Source organism: Anabrus simplex, chromosome 6 (assembly GCF_040414725.1).
Source record: "Anabrus simplex isolate iqAnaSimp1 chromosome 6, ASM4041472v1, whole genome shotgun sequence".
Lineage (NCBI taxonomy): Eukaryota > Metazoa > Arthropoda > Insecta > Orthoptera > Tettigoniidae > Anabrus > Anabrus simplex.
In genome coordinates, this window is record NC_090270.1 from 114,626,110 (window position 1) to 114,652,796 (window position 26,687).

The window sequence follows — 26,687 nt, forward strand, 5'->3', positions numbered from 1 at the left end:
GTCTTTAATATTGAAGTGTTATATATTTTCCTTAAAATGGATATTAAAAAAATAAAACTTGTAACATACTTTGTATTTACTTACCACTTAGTCGAGCAGCTCGTCTTCTTTCTCCCAAGTCTTCGCATCCCAAACTTTGCAACATTTTTGTAATGCTACCATTTTTTCGGAAATCACCAAGAAGAAATCGAGCTGCTTTTCTTTGGATTTTTTCCAGTTCTTGAATCAAGTAATTCTGGTGAGGGTCCCATACACTGGAACAATACTCTAGTTGGGGTCTTACCGGAGACTTATATGCCCTCTCCTATACATCCTTACTACAACCCCTAAACACCCACATAACCATGTGCAGAGATCTGTACCCTTTATTTTCAATCCCATTTATGTGATTACCCCAATGAAGATTTTACCTTATATTAACACCTAGGTACTTACAATGATCCCCATAAGGAACTATCACCCCATCAACGCAGTAATTAAAACTGAGAAGACTTTTCCCAATTTGTGAAACAACCTGACTTTTAACCCCATTTATCACTGTACCATTGCCTACCGTCCATCTCACAACATTATTGAAGTCATTTTGCAGTTGGTCATAAACTTGTAACTTAATTCTGTATACAGAATAACATCATCTGCAAAAAGCCTTAGCTCTGATTCCACTTCTTTACTCATGTCATTTATATATATAAGAAAACATAAAGGTCCAATAATACTGCCGTTTGAGAAATTCCCCTCTTAATTATGACAGGGTCAGGTAAAGCTTCTCTGAGACCTATTTTCTAGGAATATAGCAACCCATTCATTCACTCTTTTGTCTAGTCCAATTGCATCCATTTTTGCCAGTAGTCTCCTGTTAATTAATTTCTTTTGGCTATTTCTAACCGAGTGCAGCCCTTGTAAGGCAGACCCTCCAATGAGGGTGGGCGGCATCTGCCATGTGTAGGTAACTGCGTGTTATTGTGGTGGAGGGTAGTGGTATGTGTGGTGTGTGAGTTGCAGGGATGTTGGGGACAGCACAAACGCCCAGCCCCCAGGCCATTGGAATTAACCAATGAAGGTTAAAATCCCCGACCCGGCCGGGAATCGAACCGAAGGCCAGTACGTTGACCATTCAGCCAACGAGTCAACAGTAGTCTCCCATGATCCACCCTATCAAATGCTGTAGACAGGTCAATCGCAATACAATCCATTTGACCTCCTGAATCCAAGATACCTGCTATATCTTGCTGGAATTCTACAAGTTAAGCTTCAGTGGAATAACCTTTCCTAAACCCGAACTGCCTTCTTTTGAACCAGTTATTCATTTTGCAAACATGTCTAATATAATCAGAAAGAATGCCTTCCCAAAGCTTACATGTGCAGATATGTAAGAAAAGTTGCTTTCTACTTCTGTATTCTTCAGTCTACCTTGAACAATTTTAACTGAAGAAGAACAATTTGAATTAAATATATTCACTACATTCCTAACTGTTTCCAAATGTTCAGTGTAATATAGAGCTGCACATAACCATGTTCCCCATCGCGTTAAAACTGGTTCTGGTGGAAGTGTAACTTTTGGTGCTGCTGCTTTAAAAGACTTGTTTTCTGTAGGGCACCTTATCAAATACTTTCTTTACAGAATATATCAGCTTATATACAAACTGGAAATTTGCGTGAATTGTTTCTACAATCCAATGTAATGCATGGGAATGACAAGTCAGATGTGTCATATTTGGAAATATAACTTTAAGAAATGTGGTGGTCGATTTATTTTTATTGAGAGATCCAACTATAATATTCACAATAAACCATCCTTTTCTGTCTTGTGGTTCACCAATTGACACAGCTCCACAGTTTCCACTGCTATTATTCCCAGTGGTGCCATTCATCCACTCACAATATACCTTTACCACAGAGGCACATGAACAATTCACGAATGTCGATGTTTCCAAAATGCTGCCCCTTGGCCCGAAAGCCGATGATCATACCTTTTTGCAACTCAGTTAAATTGATTCTCGTACGCATGACAACAGGAAATGCAATATGTTCAGCCAGCCTGTTAGTCGCATTATAAATCCACTTCACCAGCTCACATTACGGGGCATACATCTTGGGCTGCAGATGGTACTTCTAGCAGGTGCTCATAATACTTTTCGACTGTGTACTCGCATACATATGCAGGAAAAGAAGTTCATTTGAACATTAAAAATAAACAAATTATAATAATTATAATAATTATTTAATTATTCAGTGTCAAAATAATCATTAAAATGTCAGAAGCAACATTGTGATGAATGCAGATTTTATGATAAGTTGGCGATGAGAGCGGGTGTTCATATGATGATGTATTTTGAATGTGACAAATGTGTTACAGACAGTTATGAAACAACGTAATGAGTCGCAATTGCAGTGTTTCTTCTAGTTCGAAACTGGTTGACAGATTTGCTCTGGGCTCGGTTTCATTAAGAAATATTGTCGTCTCATTATTCATTATTAGATTGTTCATTTATCATAATTTAAGTGATGCATATTAAGGCATTTTTTTGGATGCTTCCTCACATAGATAATGTATGGTATTTTGTTTCTATCTCAGGTTTTTAGCGAGAACTCTGACAGGTACCATAACCTGGTCAGAATGGGCATTCGCTGGCATGGCTAAGCTTCCTGTTGTTGTAGCAGCCTTACTCCTGGCTTTGTGTTATAGTACGTGTGGTGGTCTTAGTTTATGTGTGGGAGCAGCATTTTACTTCCTTAAGGTAAGGATACCTAAACTAATTGTATTATACATTACTGTTGTGAATTAATGATTATAAACATCATCATCAAATCTTGTTTTGGACCTTGGTGACATTTGGTACTACTGGTGGGCAATTCTACCGGTTCTTATACTAGTATCAGTGGTGGTTGGTGTCATTTTTCAGTAGATGTACGATATAAATATAGGGTTTTTTTATTTAAAAAATAATGGAATATAGATAAAATACAGCTATTTTTATTTATAGAAATGCATGTAGTATAATTTTCTAAACTTAAGATACAATACATTGACATGAAAAACCCATTCTTCTGAACAAACATTTCGATAACTTTCTTATTGAAGTTGTCCATGTCCTTAATTAGTTGTTGCTCAATCTCGATAGGCAACATTGCTGCCAGTCTGTCTTCCAGAAATATTTTCACCCTTTTTAATATTAAGGAACGCCTTTCAGTTTCACTAGTTGTTATTGGTATTATCACAAGAATCTTCAATAGTTTACGATGTTCACAGAATGTGCATTCTAAATTTTGTTCATGAACTGCAATAGAACACTAACACTAGAGCAGTTGCTAAAATCTTTATGCAAGCAAATTATCTATAGCTCAGTTCAGGTCTAACATCATTTGTGAATAGGTAAGCTTTTGTTATTTTCTTCAGCAAGGTTTCTGGATACTCCTTATCGCAATTTCGAGAAATTTTCTGTTGAGAAGAGCATTAAAATGTCCAGAAAATTTAAAACGGACTCCAGCGTGTGCAGTAACCATATCACATATTTCTTTTTTTGATATTTTCTTCATCTCTGGCATTTATGTATACAGTACAGGGTTATTCACCTAACATGTTACACGCAAATAACTTCTAAACCATTTAAGATATCAGCATTCTGTTTTCAGATTCATAAATGGTAACACAGGGTCTTATAAAATAACGTGCTACGTAGTCTCATGGGGTGATTAACAACTGAGATATTGATACTAACTCCATATTTTTAAATAGAATGGCACAAATTTATACAGCTGATTTAAAAGTTCATCTGCGTACAAGTTCAAATATGTAAGTATTTTCAAAATCGGACTATTACTTTTTGAGATATAAGTAAGAACAGCATGCGCTGTTTTGCATGCCACATCAGACGGCGTGAAATTGGGCAAGGACATATTGAGGCGCAAGCAGTTTCCTGGAAGTGAGTTCAGCCACAGAATGGGTACCAGGCATATAAGCACCTCGTACACATGTGGTGGGTTTGCAAAGTGTGTATGACAGGCGAACACATGACAGGACAGAAAGGGTTGATGTGTTTAAAACGAATAAAATAAGTACTTTGGCTTGAATGGAACATAACGAAAGCTATAGTTGTCACAGGTTTTAGTGTACAGTTCATACTACTCTATGAGTTGAGAAATAAACATAACACAAAACACTGGAAGAGCTCCTTCTAGAAAAGAAAATGTTCAGAGCTGTTCATAGTAAGATGGCAGCAACACTATTATTTATGTTTTATTTTACACGCATTAACCTCCGCAGAGCTCCAGCGCGACTGTAGTAGCGTGCATTGGGGAGAACGTAAATTCGAGTCCTGCCTCGCCCAACCTGACATTGATTTTCATGGTGTCCCATGTTCAACACCAGGCAAATACCGGATAGGTACCTTTGTGATAAGCCAGCGCCGACTTTCTTTCCAAATCCTTCCCATTCCCATCCATCAGAAAAAACGCTAAACTAAGCGCAGCCTATTACATGTCAAAACAAAACAATACAACTTTAATCTCCCTTCCCTGTTGTGTGTTCGCCAGTCATACAATAACGTTGCACACCCAGGGTATGTTACGGTACATCACATTATGTTTACAGTACATGCCTGCTATCCGTTCTGTGGCTGGAATCAAGGCCAGGAAGCAGCTTGCGCCTCATTATGTCCTTGCCCGACTTCACGCCGTCAGATGCGGCATGCAAAACCGCTCGTGCTGTTCTTATTTATATCTCAAAAAGTAATTGTCCGATTTTGAAAATACATATTTGAACTTGTATGCAGATGAACTTTTAAATCATTTGTATAAATTTGTGCTGTTCCATTTAAAAATATGGAGTTAGTATCAATATCTCAGTTGTTAATCATCCCATGAGACTAAGTAGCACGTTATTTTACAAAGACCCTGTGTACCATTTACGAATATGAAAACAGAATGCTGATATCTTTAATGGTTTAGAAGTTATTTGCGTGTAACATGTTAGGTGAATAACCCTGTAGATCTATCTGTTCTAGTATTACTGCTTATCCTATACACTCATAAGCAATTGAATTAGAGATAGCTGTCATTTTGGCAAAATGGCACTCTGGTCGGCATGGTAAACGTAATAGCGCCGTTCTTAAACCATTTCCTCTCCTACCGTCGCCATAAGACCTATATGTGTCAGTGATGTAAAGCAAATTACGAACAAACAAAAGAATCTAACAGTATTCCATAGCACACGAGTGCAATGTCGTCTGACCTCATACTGGCCGTATGAGTACCGTATTTCCCGGCGTAATCGTCGCCACCATGTAATCATCGCATCCTTTATTTTCAATACAAAAATCAGACTTTAAACATTTAATCGCATAATCGTCGCACGTCCAAATTTGTTCACCAATATGGTTAAAAGGTAAATGGAACTGCAATGTAAGTTGGAAATGAATGCGCAATTTAAATTCGTGTATGGTTTATGGGCAATTCGGTAACACAGTCACATTTGCCTGATGTTGCACAACGTATAAATAAATAATACCGGTATATGTACGACGCATGGCTTACCGGAGGCTATCGGCAGTTTGACAACGTAGTCACGAGAGTACAATTTATTCACCACCTACATATTATGAGTTCTCATTTGAAATATGTAAGGCTGTAAGTTATCGCTTATCGGCAACGTCGCCAGGAAATACCAGTACCAACACACACTTGTCTTCTAGTAGACAAGAGGTCTGATAGAATTCTGCATTATTACAGCCACCCGCCCCCCGGCGCAACAGTTGCGAAGGACCTTGGCCTAGCAAGCGACTGCTGCTCAGTCTGAAGGCCTGCAGATTACGAGGTGTCGTGTGGTCAGCACGACGAATCCTCACGGCCGTTATTCTTGGCTCTCTAGACCGGAGCCGCCATCTCACCGTCAGATAGCTCCTCAATTGTAATCACATAGGTTAAGTGGACCTCGAACCAGCTCTCAGATACAGGTAAAATTCCCTGACCCGACCGTGAATTGAACCTGGGGCCTCCGTGTAAGAGGCAAGCACACTTCCCCAACACCATGGGGCCGGCTCCTGCGTTATTGCGCACAAAGTGAAATCCAATACAATAACACAGATTTCTATGGAATTATTCAGCTCACGGTCAGCCGAATTATTTACGATGGCTTAGTTGTCATCGCTAGACTCTTACTACTACGTCATAAGTGTCCGGGCATGGGATGAAAACTTTTACCCAAGCAGTCAAGATAATTATTATCCAATGGTATTAAAGTTTTATTTTATAAACCCGTCAGTAATGTAATGTAAAATCATCAATAACTGGGAAGAAATATTATCCTAATTACCGTATGTTTAAAACAAATTGAAAAAATGAATGTTTGTTACTGACGTCTTGGAACACGGTCAACTACAGTAGATCTACACCGCACTAGCTAGTGCTCTGGTTTGCGAGCTTTGCGCAAGCGCACTAGTGTGTCGCAACCAACGAGCTTAACTGATAACAAATTGCTGCATTATTTTAATGTATAAACGCGAGTATTACGTGCATCTTAAAATTGTATCATGTACAATTTAGTTATAAACAAATTTTTTGAGTAATACAAATACTGGTATTAAAAATTCTTCGTATAATGGTTGCACCCTACTATTTTTTCGAAAATTTTGGTATATAAAGTGCGACGATTATGCCGGGAAATACGGTAACAGTTAAACCCCACAGGATGGGCAAGACACGAGATCTCTGCATGTTTGATTGCGACCAGGTTATCGGTGCTAGATGTATGGGTCATTCCATCTCCAAAGACTTGCAAGGACTGGCTTTCCATGAGCCACTGTGTCAAGAGTGTTCCATGAGTACAGTAAAACCTCATTAATTCGAAGTCGTTGGGACTCAAAAATTGGACTTTGAATTACGTGATTTTGAATTAACCGCCAATTTGCAATTCAGAAGTACCAACACTTGCCGCGTTATGAAATATTCTAAGGCCCGTTACTGCATGCAGTTAACCTTGATTTACAGTTTATACCTTTCAAATGCTATGAAAAAAGAAATATTTCCAAAATTTATCCAAAAATGTGCATTTACAGTATTCAAATAATGCACTTGCATATCTCACTGGCAAATATAACCTCACGCAATGAAAGAAAGAAAAAAAAAAAGCATGATTCAAAGACAAGGAGAAATCTATGCTGGCTCCCATGTGCAAGTGCTTTATTCATAGGAGTACTATACTGTATGCATTTTAGATGCCTTGTATTTATACAGAAAGTACCCGATGCCCTTAAAATCAAACTTTCCTGTGACTCTATCCTTGTACGATTTCCCGCCATGGCACTTCTCTCGTACTTCAGAAATGTAAACACATGCCGCGTCACAAAGTATTATAAGACCCATTAATACATGCAATCACCTCAATTCACAGTTTAAACCTTTCCAATGCCATGGAAAATCTATTTCCGAAAAGTATCCAACAAGGTGCATTTACAATGTTCAAATAATGCACTTGGATAAATCACTGACGACACAACCTCACGCAACGAAAGAAAAAAAAACCACACAATTCAAAGACGAGGATAAATTATGATGGTTCCCCTGTGCAAATGCATTATTTTTTGGATATCTGTACTGTTTGCATTTTTAGATGCTTTGTACTGGGATGGAAAGTGCCCGACGCCCTTAAAAGATTGTAGCTTATCGAACTTTTCTGTGACGAGGGGATAAAGTTTCTCACTTCCATGTACATTGCAATTGCAACGCACTACAATGACCCCCATCCCCGACCCTTGTACGATTCTCCGGCTGGCACTTTCTCCTTCAAAACCATAAGACCATTTGGGCTCGCATTAAAATAAAGCAATGCAGTTTCATCGACAATGACAGTATTGTTCGGTCCCTATGAATTTATTGTGTGAGCCACGCTTTTTCGTCAACTGTCGGCATCGCCAGTTTTCGCGCATTCTGTCTTCCCGCACACTGCCTGTTGCGTAATATTACGGCGTTCTTTAAAAGGTTGAATACAAAAGAATTCCGATTTCATTCAACTTGGCAATCATGAAGCGCACTGTAGACCCACCGAAGTGAGTGTAAGTGCGGAAAGCTACCCCTCCACGTTCCGGAACGCGTTCGATTATGACGCGGATAAATTTCGAGTTGAAATTACTCTGTAACATACTGTTGTTTTAAAATGTAAAGGCAGTTTCGAATTAAAAGTCTGAATTTCAGTAATGGGGCCGACATTGTACTTCGAATTACGAATTATCCGTATTTCGAATTAAACAATTTAAATAACATGCAAAACTGTATCTCATGTTTCCGGGAACGAGAGCTTCTTCGAATTACGTGGGATTTTGAATTAACCGATTTCGAATTATCGAGGTTCTACTGTATGTGGATTCAGAAAATACCACCACCAGGGTCAATTGCCACGGAGTACATGTTGATGACAAAGGTCGCAGTCATCTAGCTCGGATGGTAAGAGGTGATAGACGAGCCTGGAGTGCAGCAGATCGGTAGTGATTTTCGTGCTGGACAACAGTGAAGTGTGAGCAGCTATGCCATCTAGAACGATCTCCCCACAATAGAGTACAAGGGTCACCACCCCACAGGGGTACCTCTGCTCACTGCACTTCAGAAGGCACAATGAGGCACAATGACTGACAAGGGCAAAGGAACATCACCTTTGGACTTTTTGAAGTATGGGAAAAGGTCACCTGGACAGATAAATCGACATACCAGTTGCTACACGACAATGACAGGGTACAAGTCTGTCATCCAGCATGAGACAGAGGGTCCCTCTTGCCAGTCCTCTTAGCTGATAATATTGGTATTCTAGTATGAGGACTGTTCACGTGGGATGAAATGGGACCCCTTCTGTATTTGTCAACATCCCTCACTGGCGAACATTACAGGAACCAACTGTCATGTCCACCCGTACATTCACCTCCATCACCCTGCAGGAAACGTTTTCCTGCAGCAAGACAATGCACCAGCCCATCGATCCTGAATTGTGGCTGATTGGTTCAGTGAACACTCCACAGACATGAGGATGGTTGCTTAGTCCTAAAGGTCACCCAGCTTCAGTCCTGTTGAGCACCTCTGAGATGTTATCAAGAGGGATCTCCACATCCTACTCCAACAATCTCTGTGCATTATGGGAGGTTGTGCACGGTCATGGAACAGTATGGCTCCGCAACACTTTTGATATCTTGTGGAGTCTGTGTCACGCCATGTCACTGCCATCATCAGAGCACACTACTAGGCAGGTATTTCTAATTCAGTAGCTCATCAGTGTATAGCAGTGAGTTTAGTCGGGGCACTCCCCATCCAAACATTTACTGCAACCTTGACGACTTACATTGCACTATTTCAAGCTAAGATACAGATAAACAAGCATTTCCCGAGTGCCTTGATACACCTCTTCCTCAGTCCGTCACAAATCCTGGAAATGCTCTCAACAGAATACCATACTGTAAGGGGTGCAGAGAAGTCTCATTGGCAGCTTCAGGATAAATAGCATCAGTTTGAAATTCCAAAAAATTATGTTCTGCTTAAAATGATTTAAAGTATGTAACTGCTGAATCAAATTTCTCCAAGTGTGCATATGCCATCATGCGATAGCTAGCCCTCTCCAGTGACTAGTAGTAATGCAGAATTCCTTCAACCAGTTTTCTTATTGATACCAGTGATCTGCCGGGCTGAGTGGCTCAGACGGTTAAGGCGCTGGCCTTCTAACCCCAACTTGGCAGGTTCGATCCTGGCTCATTCCGGTGGTATTTGAAGGTGCTCAAATACGACAGCCCCGTGTCGGTAGATTTACTGGCACGTAAAAGAACTCCTGCGGGACTAAATTCCGGTACCTCGGCGTCTCTGAAGACCTCAAAAAGTAGTTAGTGGGACGTAAAACAAATAACATTATTATTATTATTGATACCAGTGATCTATGTTCTTTTTGTGTTGCTGCTTCCCGACAGTAATTTCAGATATCTTGATGGACTATCCTATCATTTGCTTTGTGTGTATAAGATCTGTCTGATAACCTGTGGTGTCTGTTCTGATATGTGGTTAATGAAATGTATTGGAACAAGGATTGGAAAGGAAGTAGTCATGATTTATGTTAAGTGCTCTCTTAAAAGAACATGAAACCAATTCTGGGGTGATGAAAAGTGGGATTTTAATGCACTTCTTTTATTGCATTAGTCCCTCAAGTTAGCCTTGAATTTGTAGTCAAACTGGGAATAGAATCTAAGCCAAACTAGTGGGAAGCTACCCTGCTAATCCCTAGTCCTCAGTGACGGATGTTAGTTACTTCACTGAAAATGAAAAAGTACTCCAAAATGCTAGGGCGTTCATCACAAGCGACGTGCAATTCTTGTGGTGCTGGGAGAAATGTGAGAAATGGGTGACCATCCACCAAATATATCAAGATAGCGACCATCAATGTAGTGACACTAACCGGGAAAGTGGAAGAAATTGTAGATTTTATGGTTGCCAAAGATATAGCATTGCTGGGAATCAGTGAGACCAAATGGAAAGAAAAAGATGAGAGGAAACTAAAGAAAGGATACACCTTATACTATAGTGGAGGAAGAGAAGCCAAAAATGGTGTAGGTCTCATAATTAGAAAAGACCTAAAGGAATACCTAGAATTGGTGGAAAACATAAATGACAGGTTGATTAAGGTCAGATTGAGACTTGAAACTGGTATTAAAGATATAATTCAAGGGTGTGCTCCACAAACAGGAAATACAGATACGGATTTAGAGGAATACCTTGAATAACTGGAAGGCCGTATACAGGACAAACAAGTTTCCTTCCCATGGAACAAAACTAGTCAGGATCATGATCTGATTTGCTGAGTTAGATGTATTCAGTTTTTGAATGACTGATCCTTTTTCTTGTGAGTGTAGGCCTAATTGCTTTGGGTCTCCAAAATGAACTTAACTTTCTATGTATGGAATAATTAATAGTATAGTTTATGTATCTACTTGTGAAAAATACTTCGCCCTATCTGGAATGACTCGAAACAGTAGTCATAGGGGGTGTGACCACATCATTTGCTCCTTTAAACACTATACAGTACTGTGGTTCAAAAATAGGGCTGAAAATTGTTTTTTTTTAAATTCTTTTTCCTTCTTCAAGCTTGCCTTTCTTCACTTCACTGAAATACATGTTGCAAAACAAATTCAGCTGAGATGGACCATATTTAGCAATCGCAACTGCATGTGACTTTCACTAGTACGTTCACAGAATTATGGGCTAGTTTTCAATGAATAATATACATAACATTATTCTCTATAATGTGTGTTTTCTCCAGTGAAGTAAATTTTGTTACGTAAAAAATGGCCAGCCCTGCAGTTAAGAGGTAGCATGCCTGCCTCTTACCTGGAGGCCCCAGTTTCATTTCCCGGTCAGATCAGGGCTTTTTACCTGGACCTGAGGATTGGTTCGAGGTCTACTCAGTCTATGTGATTACAATTGAAGAGCTGTTTGATGGTGAGATAGTGACTTCGGTCTAGAAAACCAAGAATAACTGCTGAGAGAATTTGTCGCACTGACCATGCATCACGTTGTAATCTGCAGGCATTTGGGCTGAGCGGCATTCGCTTGGTAGGCCGGCGTCCATCAGATCTGTAGTGCTGTGGGTTTTGTTTTGTTTTGAACAATGAGCGTGATTTTGTTTGTTTGTATTATTTGCTTTTATTTTCAAACATATTCACAAAGTTGAATATGATTGTGACCCCTAAATATAGTCCAAATATCCAGAACCTTGCAGGCTTAATTCACCCTTCTGTATGTAAGAAACAAGGAGAAACAAATACCATAACTTACAAAATAAATTTAACTTGCTATTGTGCAGAGATACTTGAAAACAATTGTGAGCATTGTGCTCACCCCACATGCAAAGTGGATTAATAATGCAGTGTTTCATAACGATATGATAGTCTTTGTCTAAAAAGAAATGAGATGAGAGCAGTCTATATAATCCATTTAGTAAATAACTCAGCAGAATCTCTTCATGAACTTTTATCTGATATATTAATCAACATTGTGTGACACTTGAGAAATTTGCAAACCAGAAAACATAATTATGTGTAGCTACTGTCATATTTAAAATGTGAATTAATATAATCTTTAGTTCAATAATATGCCACTTTTTTGTATTGTAATTTTACAAACCTAACAGTTACCAAAACTTACTGGACACATGTTTTGATATCTTTGTAGCTCTGCAAAATGTATGAAGACTATTTAGAAGATTTGCTCAAGTACTCCTTATCATTACTGACTAGGAAGAAGGAAAGTAAGAAGACTGAAAAAGTGATCCCACAATCAAGTACAAGTGCTGATCAGCAGTCAGCAGAGGCAAGATCATCGGAACCTTTGAAAGAAGAAGAATGTGCTGAGAAAGAAGACGTGACTGAAGTCAGCGAACTAGAAATCAAATCTGAGCAGATAGAAAGTTTAGAACCTGTTGCGGTTACAGATAAGGATTATGTAGATGAGACAGAGGTACTCGCATGCAGTACTGATGAAAACAAAGATGAAACTTCAGGTGCAAAGAAAGAAAGTTTCTCAAATAGCAACTGTTCAAGTGATAGTGAATCACATGCCTCTCTGTCAGAACTTCATTTTAGTTTTACAGCCCTTTTGTTATGGTTAATGGTAACTATTGTTAATATACCATCAGTGTTGGTCTGGGCCCACAACTATCGGTAAGTTTTTAAGTATTTTATATTTATTTGCTTGTCTTTAAAGTGAAACAGAACACTATCAGGGTTATTGTTGAAAGTCATAAACATTATTCATGTGCCACAATCTGAAAAGTTAGCCATATATCCCTATGCCTCTAACGTGTAACTTACCTTTCCCTCTTAAATTCATTCACTCAGTTCAGGTGATAGTACAGTGTGAAAGGGAAGTTAATGTACATTTTGTAACCTGATCAAGCTAACTGGCATTTCACAGTATGATCCACTAATTCATTTCTTTTGTAGCATGTACAGCCATGCATATTTTGGTATCCATGTTGCAAACTTTGCTAATTATTACTTGTCAAGGCATTTAGAAAGATACAAACATGAAAATAAATATATACTCTAGTAGGATAAGGACACCGAGCTCGATAGCTGCAGTTGCTTAAGTGCGGCCAGTATCCAGTATTCGGGAGATAGTGGGTTCGAACCCCACTCTTGGCAGCCCTGAAGATGGTTTTCCGTGGTTTTCCATTTTCACACCAGGCAAATGCTGGGGCTGTACCTTAACTAAGGCTACAGTCATTTCCTTCCCACTCCTAGCCCTTTCCTGTCCTATCATCACCATAAGACCTATCAGTGTCGGTGCGACATAAAGCAACTTGTAAAAAAATGAGAGGTCAGTGGGGGAAGAGGAGGCAACAGAAAGAGGAGACAAGGGCAAACATGAAAGCAGAAAATGACAAGGATGATTTCCATCTTCAAACAGATGGGCTTTTTTTTCATCAATCTCAGTTCTTTTATATCCATTTTTTCTCCATCTTTCTGCTATGTGTTCAAAATACTTTTAATGAATATCAGGATCATCATCTTTGAAGGAACAGAAGACAGACTTTGCAAGCAACATGTCTGGAAAGTATTTAGAAAAAATAGGTGGTTACAAAAGTTGTACAAAACTTACGAAACAGCCATTATAACAGTGAGCGCATGGTAGCGGAGTTGTCTGTGGTAGGGGACATATACACTGACTGAGACAAAACATGCGTACATGGTAGATACTCATTTTGGCTCTGTTGTTTATTGTCAACTTCGTTACTGTTCCTGCATCATACTATCTCCATCATATCATTGCAAAACCAACCAGCGGATGGACAAGTTATCAAATCATGGTGATATTCACTCATTCATGCTGATTTATCTCATCGTTGCTGCCCATGACAGAAGTAAAAGGTACCAGGGTTTCTTGGTAATTGTACCAAACACTTTTTTTTAATTTTAATGAACCATAATATTTGTACTATTCAGTACATAAGGCTTGCTCACGCTGCCATTGAAATGTACCTCAAATACTCTATTGCATAGCATGTTGTTGAGAAGTGTCGTGAGGGACACTTACAGGGAATAATCTTCAAGAATTTCAAAATCATTCCTTGTTGCCAAACTGTATTATAGGCTGATGTCAAGTCAACAAATACTGCAATGGTATTCTTCTTGTCTTGAAACCCATTCTCAATATTTGTTCACAGCAGCTTTGTTCTGGTCGGAATCTGGCTTGTTCAATTGGTATGTGTTGGAAGGCTGTAGTTGAGATTCTGTTATGGATCATTCTTTCAATTAGCTTATAGCATATGATTAAGAGTGCGATTGGACGATAATCCTCTGGACATTTTCCACTTTTCCTAGGCTTTAGAATGGCAACTATTTTAGTTCTCTTGAGAAGGGATGGAAATCTACCCTTTCTTAAAATGTCATTAAAGAATTTAACCAACCAGTCTAGAGTTCTAGGACCACAATGTTTTAAGGATGATTGAATTAGAACCATGAAACTACTTGTGATTAGTATCACCACATGGGGAACACCATGGGTTGCTTTTACTTGCACATAGTACCACTATGTTAGGTACCAAATAGGTTTGTGATTAGTAGCAAAAGAGTACGGTGCCGGCTTTTACTTTTCCTGTGATTAGTACCACTATATGAGCGACACCATGGTTCTGGCTTGCCTATGATTAGTACCCACTATATGAGGAACACCACGGATAGCGCGAGTCCCTGTGGTTAGTACACTTACATGATGAACACCATAGGTTTGCGTTGCCTGTAAATGGCGCCGCAATGTGTGAAACACCCTAGATCTGTATTACATGTGCGAATTTCATTACCTGTGAGTAGTACCATACTGTGTGGAATACAGTGAGTCTACGCTACTTGATTAGTACTTCACCATGACAAATACCATGGTTATACTTTCCTAGCGATAAGTACCATTATGAGGGGCTGATGGCTTGGATTTTGGATCCCTTTAGACTAAAAGCATCATCAATTCATTATTATGCAATAGACGCAGTTCCTTGGTCAGTAATACTATTATTTCACGTCAGTTTCTGTGAATGCCAGACATTGTTGGTCGGATCCACTGATTGTTTTAAATTCATTCATTCTTCATCCTCACGTTTTGAATTCTGGTCATTGGAGTATTTTGGACTTTTAATTTGTCATTCCATTTCGTCTCATTTTGTACCATTAGGGTCCGATGATCTAGATGTTAGGCCCCTTTAAACAACAATCACCATCATCACCGGCTGCATATTCAGGAATCATGCTTATGAGCTTTAACACATTTCATTGATTTCACTCAAATGTATGATTTCTAAATACCAATACAGAATAATTCTACATAATAACTAACAGCATATCTTGAGGTCAGTGGCAAACAAGCATACTCTGCACCATCATGAGATACTCGCTAAGAAGTAAAAATGTGGAGGGGGGAGTATAAGACCATGTTTTGATAATTGTTTAATCAAATGGGAATTATTTATATTTTTGTTACAAAAATACAGGTTAAACTGTGAAGGAGACAAACAAGTGAAAAATCAAAGTCATGTATGGTAAGATAGAAATGTAGGATTGGATCTTTCTATATGTAACTTGATTGTTACTTGTTTGTCCCTGCTGGGCTGAGGGGCTCAGACGGTTGAGGCACTGGCCTTCTAACCCCAACTTGGCATGTTCGATCCTGGCTCAGTCCGGTAGTATTACGAAGGTGGTCAAATATGTCAGCCTCATGTTGGACTGTTGGTAGATTCACTGGCACGTAAATGAACTCCTGCGGGACAAAATTCCGGCACCTCGGCATCTCCAAAAACCGTCAGAAGTAGTTAATGGGACGTAAACACACTAACATTATTATTATTTGTCCCTTTATATTGCTTATCTTAATCTGTTGGGTTCATTTTCTTCTCCCATGTTTCCCTGTGCCTTAGTCTTTTACCACCTATATTCATCTTTGTATTATCTTGCTCATCGGGGCTGAGAAGAAACAGATGTAGAAAAATTGCAATTGATAAGGAGAGAGCATATCTAACTTGAACAGGGCAGTGTATGAAGATGGAGAGGTTGTCCTATTCCTTTTGTGTTTCCTTGGTTGTCCTTGCCTCCTCTTTCTGTTGCTCCCCTGCTGACCTGTCCTTGTGTTTATCTTATTGTGTGTTCCTATCTTTCTTTATATATATATTTACATAATATGATTTGTCACTCATTAGTACCTTTCCGATACTGAATCACTTGCACCAACTCTGAACTCTTAGTGGGAAGTCCAGAGAAAAAGAAGAAAAAATAAATGTTCAAAAACCAAACGTGAATAAAATTCTGCAGCATTTTTTGATGTTATATTTTGTACTCTATTTTCTTGTGTGGAAATCAACAAAATGGTTCATGTTTGTGGGTTACTGTAGTCACGTCCTAGTTCGTGAACCATGGGCAATGACCGAGTGGCCTAGTAAGTGGTCCTGAGAGTCGGGATACCAGTTGCTATGGAATGGGAGTGGCATCTCGGACATATTCTGAGTCATGGCCCTCCTTGTGCTCAGGTGGCTAGGACTATACAATTCACCGGTGGTCCATAACCCGTTAGAGGAGAGATCCTCACTTGGACTATGTGCAAGTAGGGTAGCATCCTGCTTCATGAATTTACCGAGCTCAGAACATATTCAGCAAGACTCGAACCTATGGGAGTAATGGAGTCCTACTCCCATTTGACAGGCGAGGGACTCCTAGGAAACAACTTGGCGAATGAAGTGGAATTCGATGCGGAGCTATCAATATTAATGGGGCTTATAGAAGAAAGAAGGTAGAACTGGCTGAGTCAGCAAAGAGCATGCATCTGGATGTGCTAGAAGTAAGTGATATTTGGGTAAGGGGAGATAACGAGGAAGAGAGAGGAGATTATAAAGTGTACTTGACGGGTGTTAGAAAGGGAACGGCAGAGTCCATGGTAGGGCTCTTTATCAGGAATACCATTGCACGCAACATAGTTTCTGTTAGGCACGTAAATGAGCGAATGATGTGGGTAGATTTGTCAGTTGGAGGAATTAGGACAAGAATTGTGTCCATGTATTCACCATGTGAGGGTGCAGATGAGGTTGAAGTTGACAAGTTTTATGAAGCATTGAGTGACATCGTGGTCGGGGTCAACAGCAAGGATAGAATAGTGCTAATGGGCGATTTCAATGCGAGAGCTGGGAATAGAACTGAAGGATACGAAAGGGTGATTGGTAAATGTGGGGAAGATATGGAAGCTAATGGGAATGGGAAGCATTTGCTGGACTTCTGTGTTAGCATGGGTTTAGCTGTTACGAATACATTCTTCAAGCAAAAGGCTATTCACCACTACAGATGGGAGGCTAGGGGTACCAGATCCATAATAGACTATATCTTAACAGACTTTGAATTCAGGAAATATGTTAGGAATGTACAAGTTTTTTGTGGATTTTTCGATCATACAGACCACTATGTGATCTGTAGTGAACTAAGTATCTCTAGGCCTAGGGTAGAGAAAGTGAAATATGTCTGCAAACGATTAAGGGTAGAAAATATCCAGGACGAGGAAATTAGACAGAAGTACATGGATATGATTAGTGAGAAGTTTCGAACAGTAGACAGTAAGCAGGTTCAGGATATAGAAAGTGAATGGGTGGCATACAGGGATGCTGTAGTAGAAACAGCAAGGGAATGCCTAGGAACAACTATGTGTAAAGATGGGAAAAGGCGAACATCTTGGTGGAATGATGAAGTGAGAGCAGCCTGTAAATGTAAAAAGAAGGCTTATCAGAAATGGCTCCAAACAAGGGCCGAGGCTGACAGGGATTTGTACGTAGATGAAAGAAACAGAGCGAAACAAATATTTGTTGAATCCAAAAAGAAGTCATGGGAAGATTTTGGTAATAACCTGGAAAGGCTAGGTCAAGCAGCAGGGAAACCTTTCTGGACAGTAATAAAGAATCTTAGGAAGGGAGGGGAAAAAGGAATTGAACAGTGTTTTGAGTAATTCAGGTGAACTCATAATAGATCCCAGGGAATCACTGGAGAGGTGGAGGGAATATTTTGAACATCTTCTCAATGTAAAAGGAAATCATCATGGTGGTGTTGCATACAGCCAAGCTCATGGGGAGGAGGAAAATGATGTTGGTGAAATTATGCTTAAGGAAGTGGAAAGGATGGTAAATAAACTCCATTGTCATAAAGCAGCAGGAATAGATGAAATTAGACCTGAAATGGTGAAGTATAGTAGGAATGCAGGGATGAAATGGCTTCATAGAGTAGTAAAATTAGCGTGGAATGTTGGTAAGGTACCTTCAGATTGGACAAAAGCAGTGCTGTAATTGCACTTATCTATAAGCAAGGGAACAGGAAGGATTGCAACAACTATCGAGGTATCTCATTGATTAGTATACGAGGCAAAGTATTTACTGGCATCTTGGAAAGGAGGGTGCAATCAGTCGTTGAGAGGAAGTTGGATGAAAACCAGTGTGGTTTCAGACCACAGAGAGGCTGTCAGGATCAGATTTTCAGTATGCGCCAGGTAATTGAAAAATGCTACGAGAGGAATAGGCAGTTGTGTTTATGTTTTGTAGATCTAGAGAAAGCATATGACAGGGTACCGACGGAAAAGATGTTCGCCATACTGGGGGACTATGGAATTAAGGGTAGATTATTAAAAGCAATCAAAGGCATTTACGTTGACAATTGGGCTTCAGTGAGAATTGATGGTAGAATGAGTTCTTGGTTCAGGGTACTTACAGGGGTTAGACAAGGCTGTAATCTTTCACCTTTGCTGTTCGTAGTTTACATGGATCATCTGCTGAAAGGTATAAAATGGCAGGGAGGGATTCAGTTAGGTGGAAATGTAGTAAGCAGTTTGGCCTATGCTGACGACTTGGTCTTAATGGCAGACTGTGCCGAAAGCCTGCAGTCTAACATCTTAGAACTTGAAAATAGGTGCAATGAGTATGGTATGAAAATTAGCCTCTCGAAGACTAAATTGATGTCAGTAGGTAAGAAATTCAACAGAATTGAATGTCAGATTGGTGATAAAAAGCTAGAACAGGTCGAGCTCGATAGCTGCAGTCGCTTAAGAGGGGCCAGTATCCAGTATTCGGGAGATAGTAGGTTCGAACCCCACTGTTGGCAGCCCTGAAAATGGTTTTCCGTGGTTTCCCATTTTCACACCAGGCAAATGCTGGGGCTGTACCTTAATTAAGGCCATGGCCGCTTCCTTCCCACTCCTAGCCCTTTCCTGTCCCATCGTCGCCGTAAGACCTATCTGTGTCGGTGCGACGTAAAACAACTAGTATAAAAAAAAAAAAAAGAACAGGTCGATAATTTCAAGTATTTAGGTTGTGTGTTCTCCCAGGATGGTAATGTAGTAAGTGAGATTGAATCAAGCTAATGCAGTGAGCTCGCAGTTGCGATCAGCAGTATTCTGTAAGAAGGAAGTCAGCTCCCAGACGAAACTATCTTTACATCGGTCTGTTTTCAGACCAACTTTGCTTTACCGGAACGAAAGCTGGGTGGACTCAGGATATCTTATTCATAAGTTAGAAGTAACAGACATGAAAGTAGCAAGAATGATTGCTGGTACAAACAGATGGGAACAATGGCAGGAGGGTACTTGGAATGAGGAGATAAAGGCTAATTTAGGAATGAACTCGATGGATGAAGCTGTGCACATAAACCGGCTTCGGTGGTGGGGTCATGTGAGGCGACTGGAGGAGGATAGGTTACCTAGGAGAATAATGGACTCTGCTGTGGAGGGTAAGAGAAGTAGAGGGAGACCAAGACGACGATGGTTAGACTTGGTTTCTAACGATTTAAAGATAAGAGGTATAGAACTAAATGAGGCACTAGTTGCAAATCGAGGATTGTGGCGACATTTAGTAAATTCACAGAGGCTTGCAGACTGAACGCTGAAAGGCATAACAGTCTATAATGATAATGTATGTATTGCTACCTTTCCACCCCACGCCATTTGCCCCAATAGATCCAAATGACTACATGATAATCCCTAAAATATCGGGATACCGTCATATAGCACCATACGCCAAGGCGCTTGATGGAAAGGGACCTTTTTAGTCTAGAGTCAAATGCCACCTCATCTGGAAAGAACAAAAAAGAAAAATTTTCAGAATGATGGGTGAGCAAAAGCTCTTCCGACCGTGCAAGGATCTACTGCACCCTTCCGTTCCATAGAATCAAACCACCGACCTCCCAGGGCCATGGTGCGTTCACGGCAAAAGATAAAAAAAATAACACGTAACTAGCTTAAAGGCATAAATGAACGGAAGGAAACTTGGGATACAATGTTTTCCGGCAAAATGACAGGCAAACAAAAGTTTAAATACCTATTTATTAAGCCTTGATAAATCAAATTAATTAAAATTGACCCTGAATACTTATAATATAATCATAATTGAATATGCAATGTCCAATGGACTAAATACAAAATTGTAAAATGTCAAAGTTGATTTCTCCTTTCCCTCTTTCTTCTTCCCGACATGATGATAAATATTACATTATCATTTGTATAACTTTTTTTTTTTTAATCAGAAATATCCTTATAAATGCGACGGTTATCATTAAGAACTTTCTTCACTATCAGCAGAAACAATTATTTATACAACAAAAAAAATTGAAGATAACTTGAAGTGGTCACCTAGCTAAATTAATTATATTACAAAAAAGTAAACAAAAGAATAAGTGAATGCTAGTCGATAAAATCCTAATCAAAATAAAATGACTGATGTCGGGTCCAGAAATCGAACCCACTTCCCAATGAATCCATTGACAAAAATAACGAAATAAAACTTTTTTTGTCATCCACATAAAGAGTAAAACACGACTAAAAGAACGTATAAAAGAGGAAAATATGTACACATAATATAAAAGAAACAATAAACAATATACACATGCAATTGGCTGTATAATGAAAAAGAAATCATGTGACAACAAAAATCCATGGTTGCCTCAACTCGAACCGATGATATCCAGGATGGCATCGACAAATGGGTCTATAAAAACTCCCTTTCTTAATTAATCATAGGGTCAACAAATAAATAATAATACTGGCATTCCGGTTATGTTATTTCATTATAAAATTAAACATGAAAAAGTTAAAAGTATGCTTTGAACTATAATTGGTTTTGTGCTAACTTTCGTGGATTCATTCTTAGTGGGCTGGCTCGAACAATGCAGCAAACAGTGACCCTCTACAAGGGAAGGGCACTCCCGTTTCCCCTTCAGGTCGTAAATCTCTGGACGTCAATGCCATAGCAAATAATGGCCTGGTGTGGCAGAAATATCTTCTCAACATCTCAAGGCGAAACCAAATCGTCTCTAATCCATGATTGTTAAATAATCTCATTTCATATTTCCAAAGCTCCACTGGCTTATAAATTCACTGTCCTGTCACAATTCTTTAATACAATATCAAGCCACTGTTCATTTTCTCATATTCACATCCTTCAACTCAGAATGACCAGTTTCGCTTCCATCCGATTACAGAATACAGCCTAGGTTTTTCCTGCATTTTAAACTCAAACCAATAAAATCAAATATGGATTTTAAACATATCCATAATGTTATTCTCATATACATAAGGGAAAATATTTTACATTAAAGGAAAACACTAATCTCAATGGGAGGGCGTTTGTTCGTTGTCCAGGCATATCACAAGTTACACAAATAATTAATACAGCCATCTAGAAATATTATCATGCAAATTACGTGAAAATAAGAGTGCCCTCCTATCCTGATGTTAACAGCCGATAGTCCATTTTGAAGGCATAATCACCATGCATTATCACAATGAGCTTGGATATCACGTAAATAAATTATACATATTACGGTTTGGGATCAGTACAAATACAAATCTGCATTTTTTAATTTTTATTTACCTAATCTAAGCACTCTCAGACTAACTAATATTTTTCATCAAATCATGTACATGCATTACGTTAGATATATATTTCTAAGCCCATGAAGTAGACTATTAATTCCATGAAGATGAATATAAATGAATATGAAGACCACTCACAAGTTCTCTCTAATTCAAGAATACGTGCAATTTACATTCCTAACCTAATTTATGTGATCTACATATGAAATAACCGCGCATTTATTTAGAAAAAATATTACATTTTAGTACTTATCATCATGTCGTAAAAATCCAAGCTCGGGCCTAAGGAAAGGCCCTCATTTTTCCTTTTTAAGCTTCCATGGTGCTAAAGTTGGTCACGGGTTCATGTCCACTGCTACTCCCGCTGAGCGCGTTCATAGTCCATGGTTATCTTCTACATTTATAACAGCTTCGATGATATTAACATCTGTTGCGTCACTTTAACATAAAAAAAAATAATGTAACACTTTAATGATATTAACACTTGTTGTGTCACTTAAAAAAAATACAATAACACCGTTCTTACGGTCACATAACTTCAACCCTTTTAATACTATCGTTTGTAGATAATTATAATAGTCTCGAAGATGTAAACTGTATATTTCCAGTCTGAAATACTAAATAAATCAGAACACCAGCAAATCATGGTTCTGCCTTGGATCCTTTGCGTCAAGTGGATACTGGTGTCATCACCGCCATCCCTTTTAAAGGATTTTCCCCCACTCATGCAACAGACAGTGGCAAATCCCCACTACTTTTTTAATTAATAGTTCAACGTGTCGTATGACATCGGTAATGCAGTCAAACGTGTGACTCAGATTCTTAAGTAGTCTAGTTATATGCGGAACCTGGATCGTTCGGCCGTTTATTTAAAATTAATTATCAAAATGATGCCCCTACAATGTCCTCCAGGAGGGTGCTGCGTACATAGTAAGCGTCCTAACGCTTAACTTGTTATATAATGCAACGATCACGTATTTTTCCACACGTTAATATATTATAAAAAATTGGAATTTTTGCAGAGGTCTATTATTTAACTGTATAACATTCCGAGGTTTCCCATATTAATTGTTATGCATATCTCGAAATCTCATCATACAAATGAAGCTTGCATGCTGGCAACATCGGTTTTCGGCCATTTTTTTTAACGGGTGGAGGTACCATTATTGATTTTTCTGGCTTGACATTTTCCATCTCTCTCTCTCTCTATCGGGGATTCTCTCTCTCTATCGGGGATTCTTTTAGTTAAGACAGAGTGATGTTTAGCAGGCTACAAAGGTTGTGTAAGCATATGCAACCTAATGCAACTTTCTGTAACATGTACAAGGGAGCTTAACAAAGGTTTTTCACTGCCTAAAATAATAAATAAATATGTACATGACCGGTACGGTTACAGTATGTATGTATGTATGTATGTATGTATGTATGTATGTATGTAAATCAACAAAATTAGAATAAGGATATTGTTATTTTTGTTTTGTTTGAAAATCTTCTTTTAGAATTTGCAGGTTGCCTACTCCTTTGTTTAACCTGTACTTCTTTGTTTTTGAAACAAAAATATAACTAACTCCCATCTGTTGAATTTTGTTTAAATTAAAACTTGGTCTTCTGCCTCCTTCTCTTTTCTTCTTCTGCTTCTCCTTCGCCATGGCGTATATCCCGTGATGTTGCAGGGTCACTTGTTTGGTGTTGCTGATTGTCACTTCTTCTTGTCGAGGGCATCTTTAGTCTTGAGGCCTGTCCTTGCATGTACTCCCTGATTTTGTCCAGCCATCATTTCTTCGTGAGGTTGCAGAGTTGATTTCCTATTTCCTCCTAGTTCATAGTGGAAGCTGTTTTTGAAATTGAGTTTTTGTCGCTTTTAGTGATATGCTCATACAACTTCAGCCACATTTCTTGCATTTTGTCCTTAATTGCTACCACTTCCATCTGCTTTCTTACATTCTTGATGTGGCCAAGCCTTGCAACACACCCAAGGACCAACGGAACATTTTCATCTCCATTGTATAGAGGGCTACTAGCATTCTGAGCCATAAAGAGCCACTGGACAAATTATGGACTTGTAAACTTTACCTTTCAAATTGTTAGGTACTTTCTTGTTACCCAGCACTCTGGTGACTTGACACCATTTTAGAATAGTATAGAATACTCCCATCACTTAGTTCCAGATCACCTGAAATGGGGGCGAGAGCATTTATTGTAATCCATTTTTTGTATATTAATTTGATTTTCCTTGTTACAGTCTTTTTATTTTAATTTATTACTGCATTAAATGGTACTTAAACCCAATAGTGTTTATTGCCTCTTCTACTCATTTTTTCTCCCCTTTTGTCATAGATGTTATACAGTATTGTATATTCTAGAAAAAGCATGTATCCTGCCCTTCAATAGTTTAGTGCTTGTTTTGTTTTCTCCACTACTGTGTGAGTACATAGATTTCTCAAGCCTTGGGACAGCGTGGCTGGGAGGTGCACGAGGAGGTTCACTGCATCTCTACCAATGACTCTAATCGGAGGGCCGACATCATTGCCATCATCCGAAAGGACAGTAAAGTAATGGTCTTAGATCCTACTATTTGCTTTGAAAGAGACTCAAACCAGGTTCAAGATATGGGCCCACAAAATACAGGCTATTCATGTACCATGCTTGCCTTACCTGTCAGCACAGTACAAATTACCTATCAATCGGTGGATTGTTAGAGGTCTGCTATTCAAAGCAAGAGGTGCCCTTCCTAGTCAGACATCAATCTTACTTCCAAATTTGACAGTTCCATTCTGCAAAAGAGGCAAAAATAGGAATACAGATTTGAAGGGACACACTACATGTCATTCATTTCCATCTATACCTGAGAACATGATTAACATTTCTCTCTCTCCCACTCCCTCCAAAAATGAAGAAGACATTAATACGTTCGCGGCCATTGACGGCACATTTATGTCATGTCTCCACTTCCACGTAGTGCTGATGACAACACACATTTGTCACACTCCGTGCCAAATATTAAAACTTGTATTTCTGCTAGTACATATGTCAACAAGCAGACCTTTTATCCTTGCATTGTTAAGGTGTTGTTAAACATATGCTCCAGCTGGGCATTAGGTTAATTGTTAGTTACTATCTCTATAGTAGTAACAGTTCGGCATAATTTTCTGCGATGTCAACAGAGAATAGTGAGGTTGCAAGGCCTTCTCAGCGGAAGAAAGACCTTCTTGTAGGCTCTCAAAATCTATCACACCACCTACAGGAACACAATTTTGCCAGTAAATGTGTGGCTAAAGAGAATGGGCTTAGATTAGAGAAGCCGTGCAGTCAGTGTTAGAAATAGAAAGGGGCAACGGTGCAAGACTACATGCTCTATTGTAGAGAGTGTCCAGGACTGACAGGTGTGTCTTTCGTGGAATTTTACACTGGTTGAAACCTGGTAGTGCTTCTGGTCCAAACAACATTCCTTTGGAATTGATTCAAAGTGGAGGTCCAAAGATCACATTTCTTAATCTTATCCTCTTAAGATGGAAAACCTGCAAAGTACGTGATGACCTTAAAAATGCCACTATCGTTTCTCTATTTTTTTTTTTTTTTTGCTAGGGGCTTTACGTCGCACCGACACAGATAGGTCTTATGGCGACGAAGGGATAGGAAAGGCCTAGGAGTTGGAAGGAAGCGGCCGTGGCCTTAATTAAGGTACAGCCCCAGCATTTGCCTGGTGTGAAAATGGGAAACCACGGAAAACCATTTTCAGGGCTGCCGATAGTGGGATTCGAACCTACTATCTCCCATGCAAGCTCACAGCCGCGCGCCTCTACACGCACGGCCAACTCGCCCGGTTTTCTCTATTCTAGAAAGGTGATCATAGTGTTTGTTACAACTATCATGGTATATCACTGCTATCTATAGCAGGTAAATTTCTTGCTAGAATTTTGCTCAATCGCCTGCAGATTATTTCCTAGAGTATCATACCAGAGTCGCAGTGTGGTTTTTTTAACATCCAGAGGCATGACTGATTTGATCTGTGCAGGGCAAATCCATGAAAAATACAGGGAACAGCAGACTCCTTTAAACTTATTCTATGATCTGGAAAAGGTTTTTGACTCATTTCTGAGACCAGCTATGTGGACAGTGCTGAAACATTTTGGCTGTCCTCAGCCTTTTGTAGATCTTGTCAAGGCTCTTCATGATAGCATGTCTGGGCATATCATTCATCAAAATATTATATTTGATCTGTTTCCTATCACCCACGGGTTGAAACAAGGATGTGTGCTTGCTCCAACACTTTGCTTTTTGAGATATCAAAAAGCTAGAGTGCAATGGATATGTCTTTGCGAGATCTGAAAGGCCTTGTAAACAACAGAAGCATTTGGAGACACTCCATCCATGCAGTCACTAGGAGTCAATGTCTACTTTATGGTACTAGTTATGTCAAGTTAGAGTTCTTCTATCTGCAAAAACTTAGATCCATCGTGAATAATCAAACTGGAAGACTGTGTCACCAACCTTACAGTTCTTGAGAAAGAACATGCTACCGTCATTGGCCATCGTCTCAGATGGATGGGGCACGTCCATCGCATGAATGATACCACGCTTCATCAACTCCTGTATGGTGAACTCTGCTCTGGCACAAGACTTCATGAAGCCCCTTTGAGGCATTTCTGGGATCAGATAAAGCATAGTATGAAGAAGGCTGGAATCAATTCTCCAACGTGGGATACACTAGCTGAAAATCTTACTCTTTCGCGCCACACTGTTCTGCATCAGTTGCTGTGTTTAAAGAGGTACTACATAGGCGTAAAGAGGCTAAA

At 39.2% G+C, this 26,687-nt stretch overlaps 1 protein-coding gene across 4 annotated transcripts in view; it reads left to right on the forward strand.

Moving 5' to 3' along the window:
* PGAP1 (GPI inositol-deacylase) overlaps positions 1-26,687 on the forward strand; it is a 202,261-nt gene that overhangs the window by 141,728 nt on the left and 33,846 nt on the right. For all 4 annotated transcript variants that reach the window (XR_011018454.1, XM_068228327.1, XM_068228328.1 and 1 more), the window contains exons 12-13: positions 2,576-2,738; positions 12,190-12,677. Coding sequence is in view for 3 of the 4 variants with exons in the window: in XM_068228327.1 (XP_068084428.1) it covers positions 2,576-2,738; positions 12,190-12,677 (651 nt within the window). In the remaining variant the exon portion in view is untranslated. The remainder of the gene's footprint in view (positions 1-2,575; positions 2,739-12,189; positions 12,678-26,687) is intronic.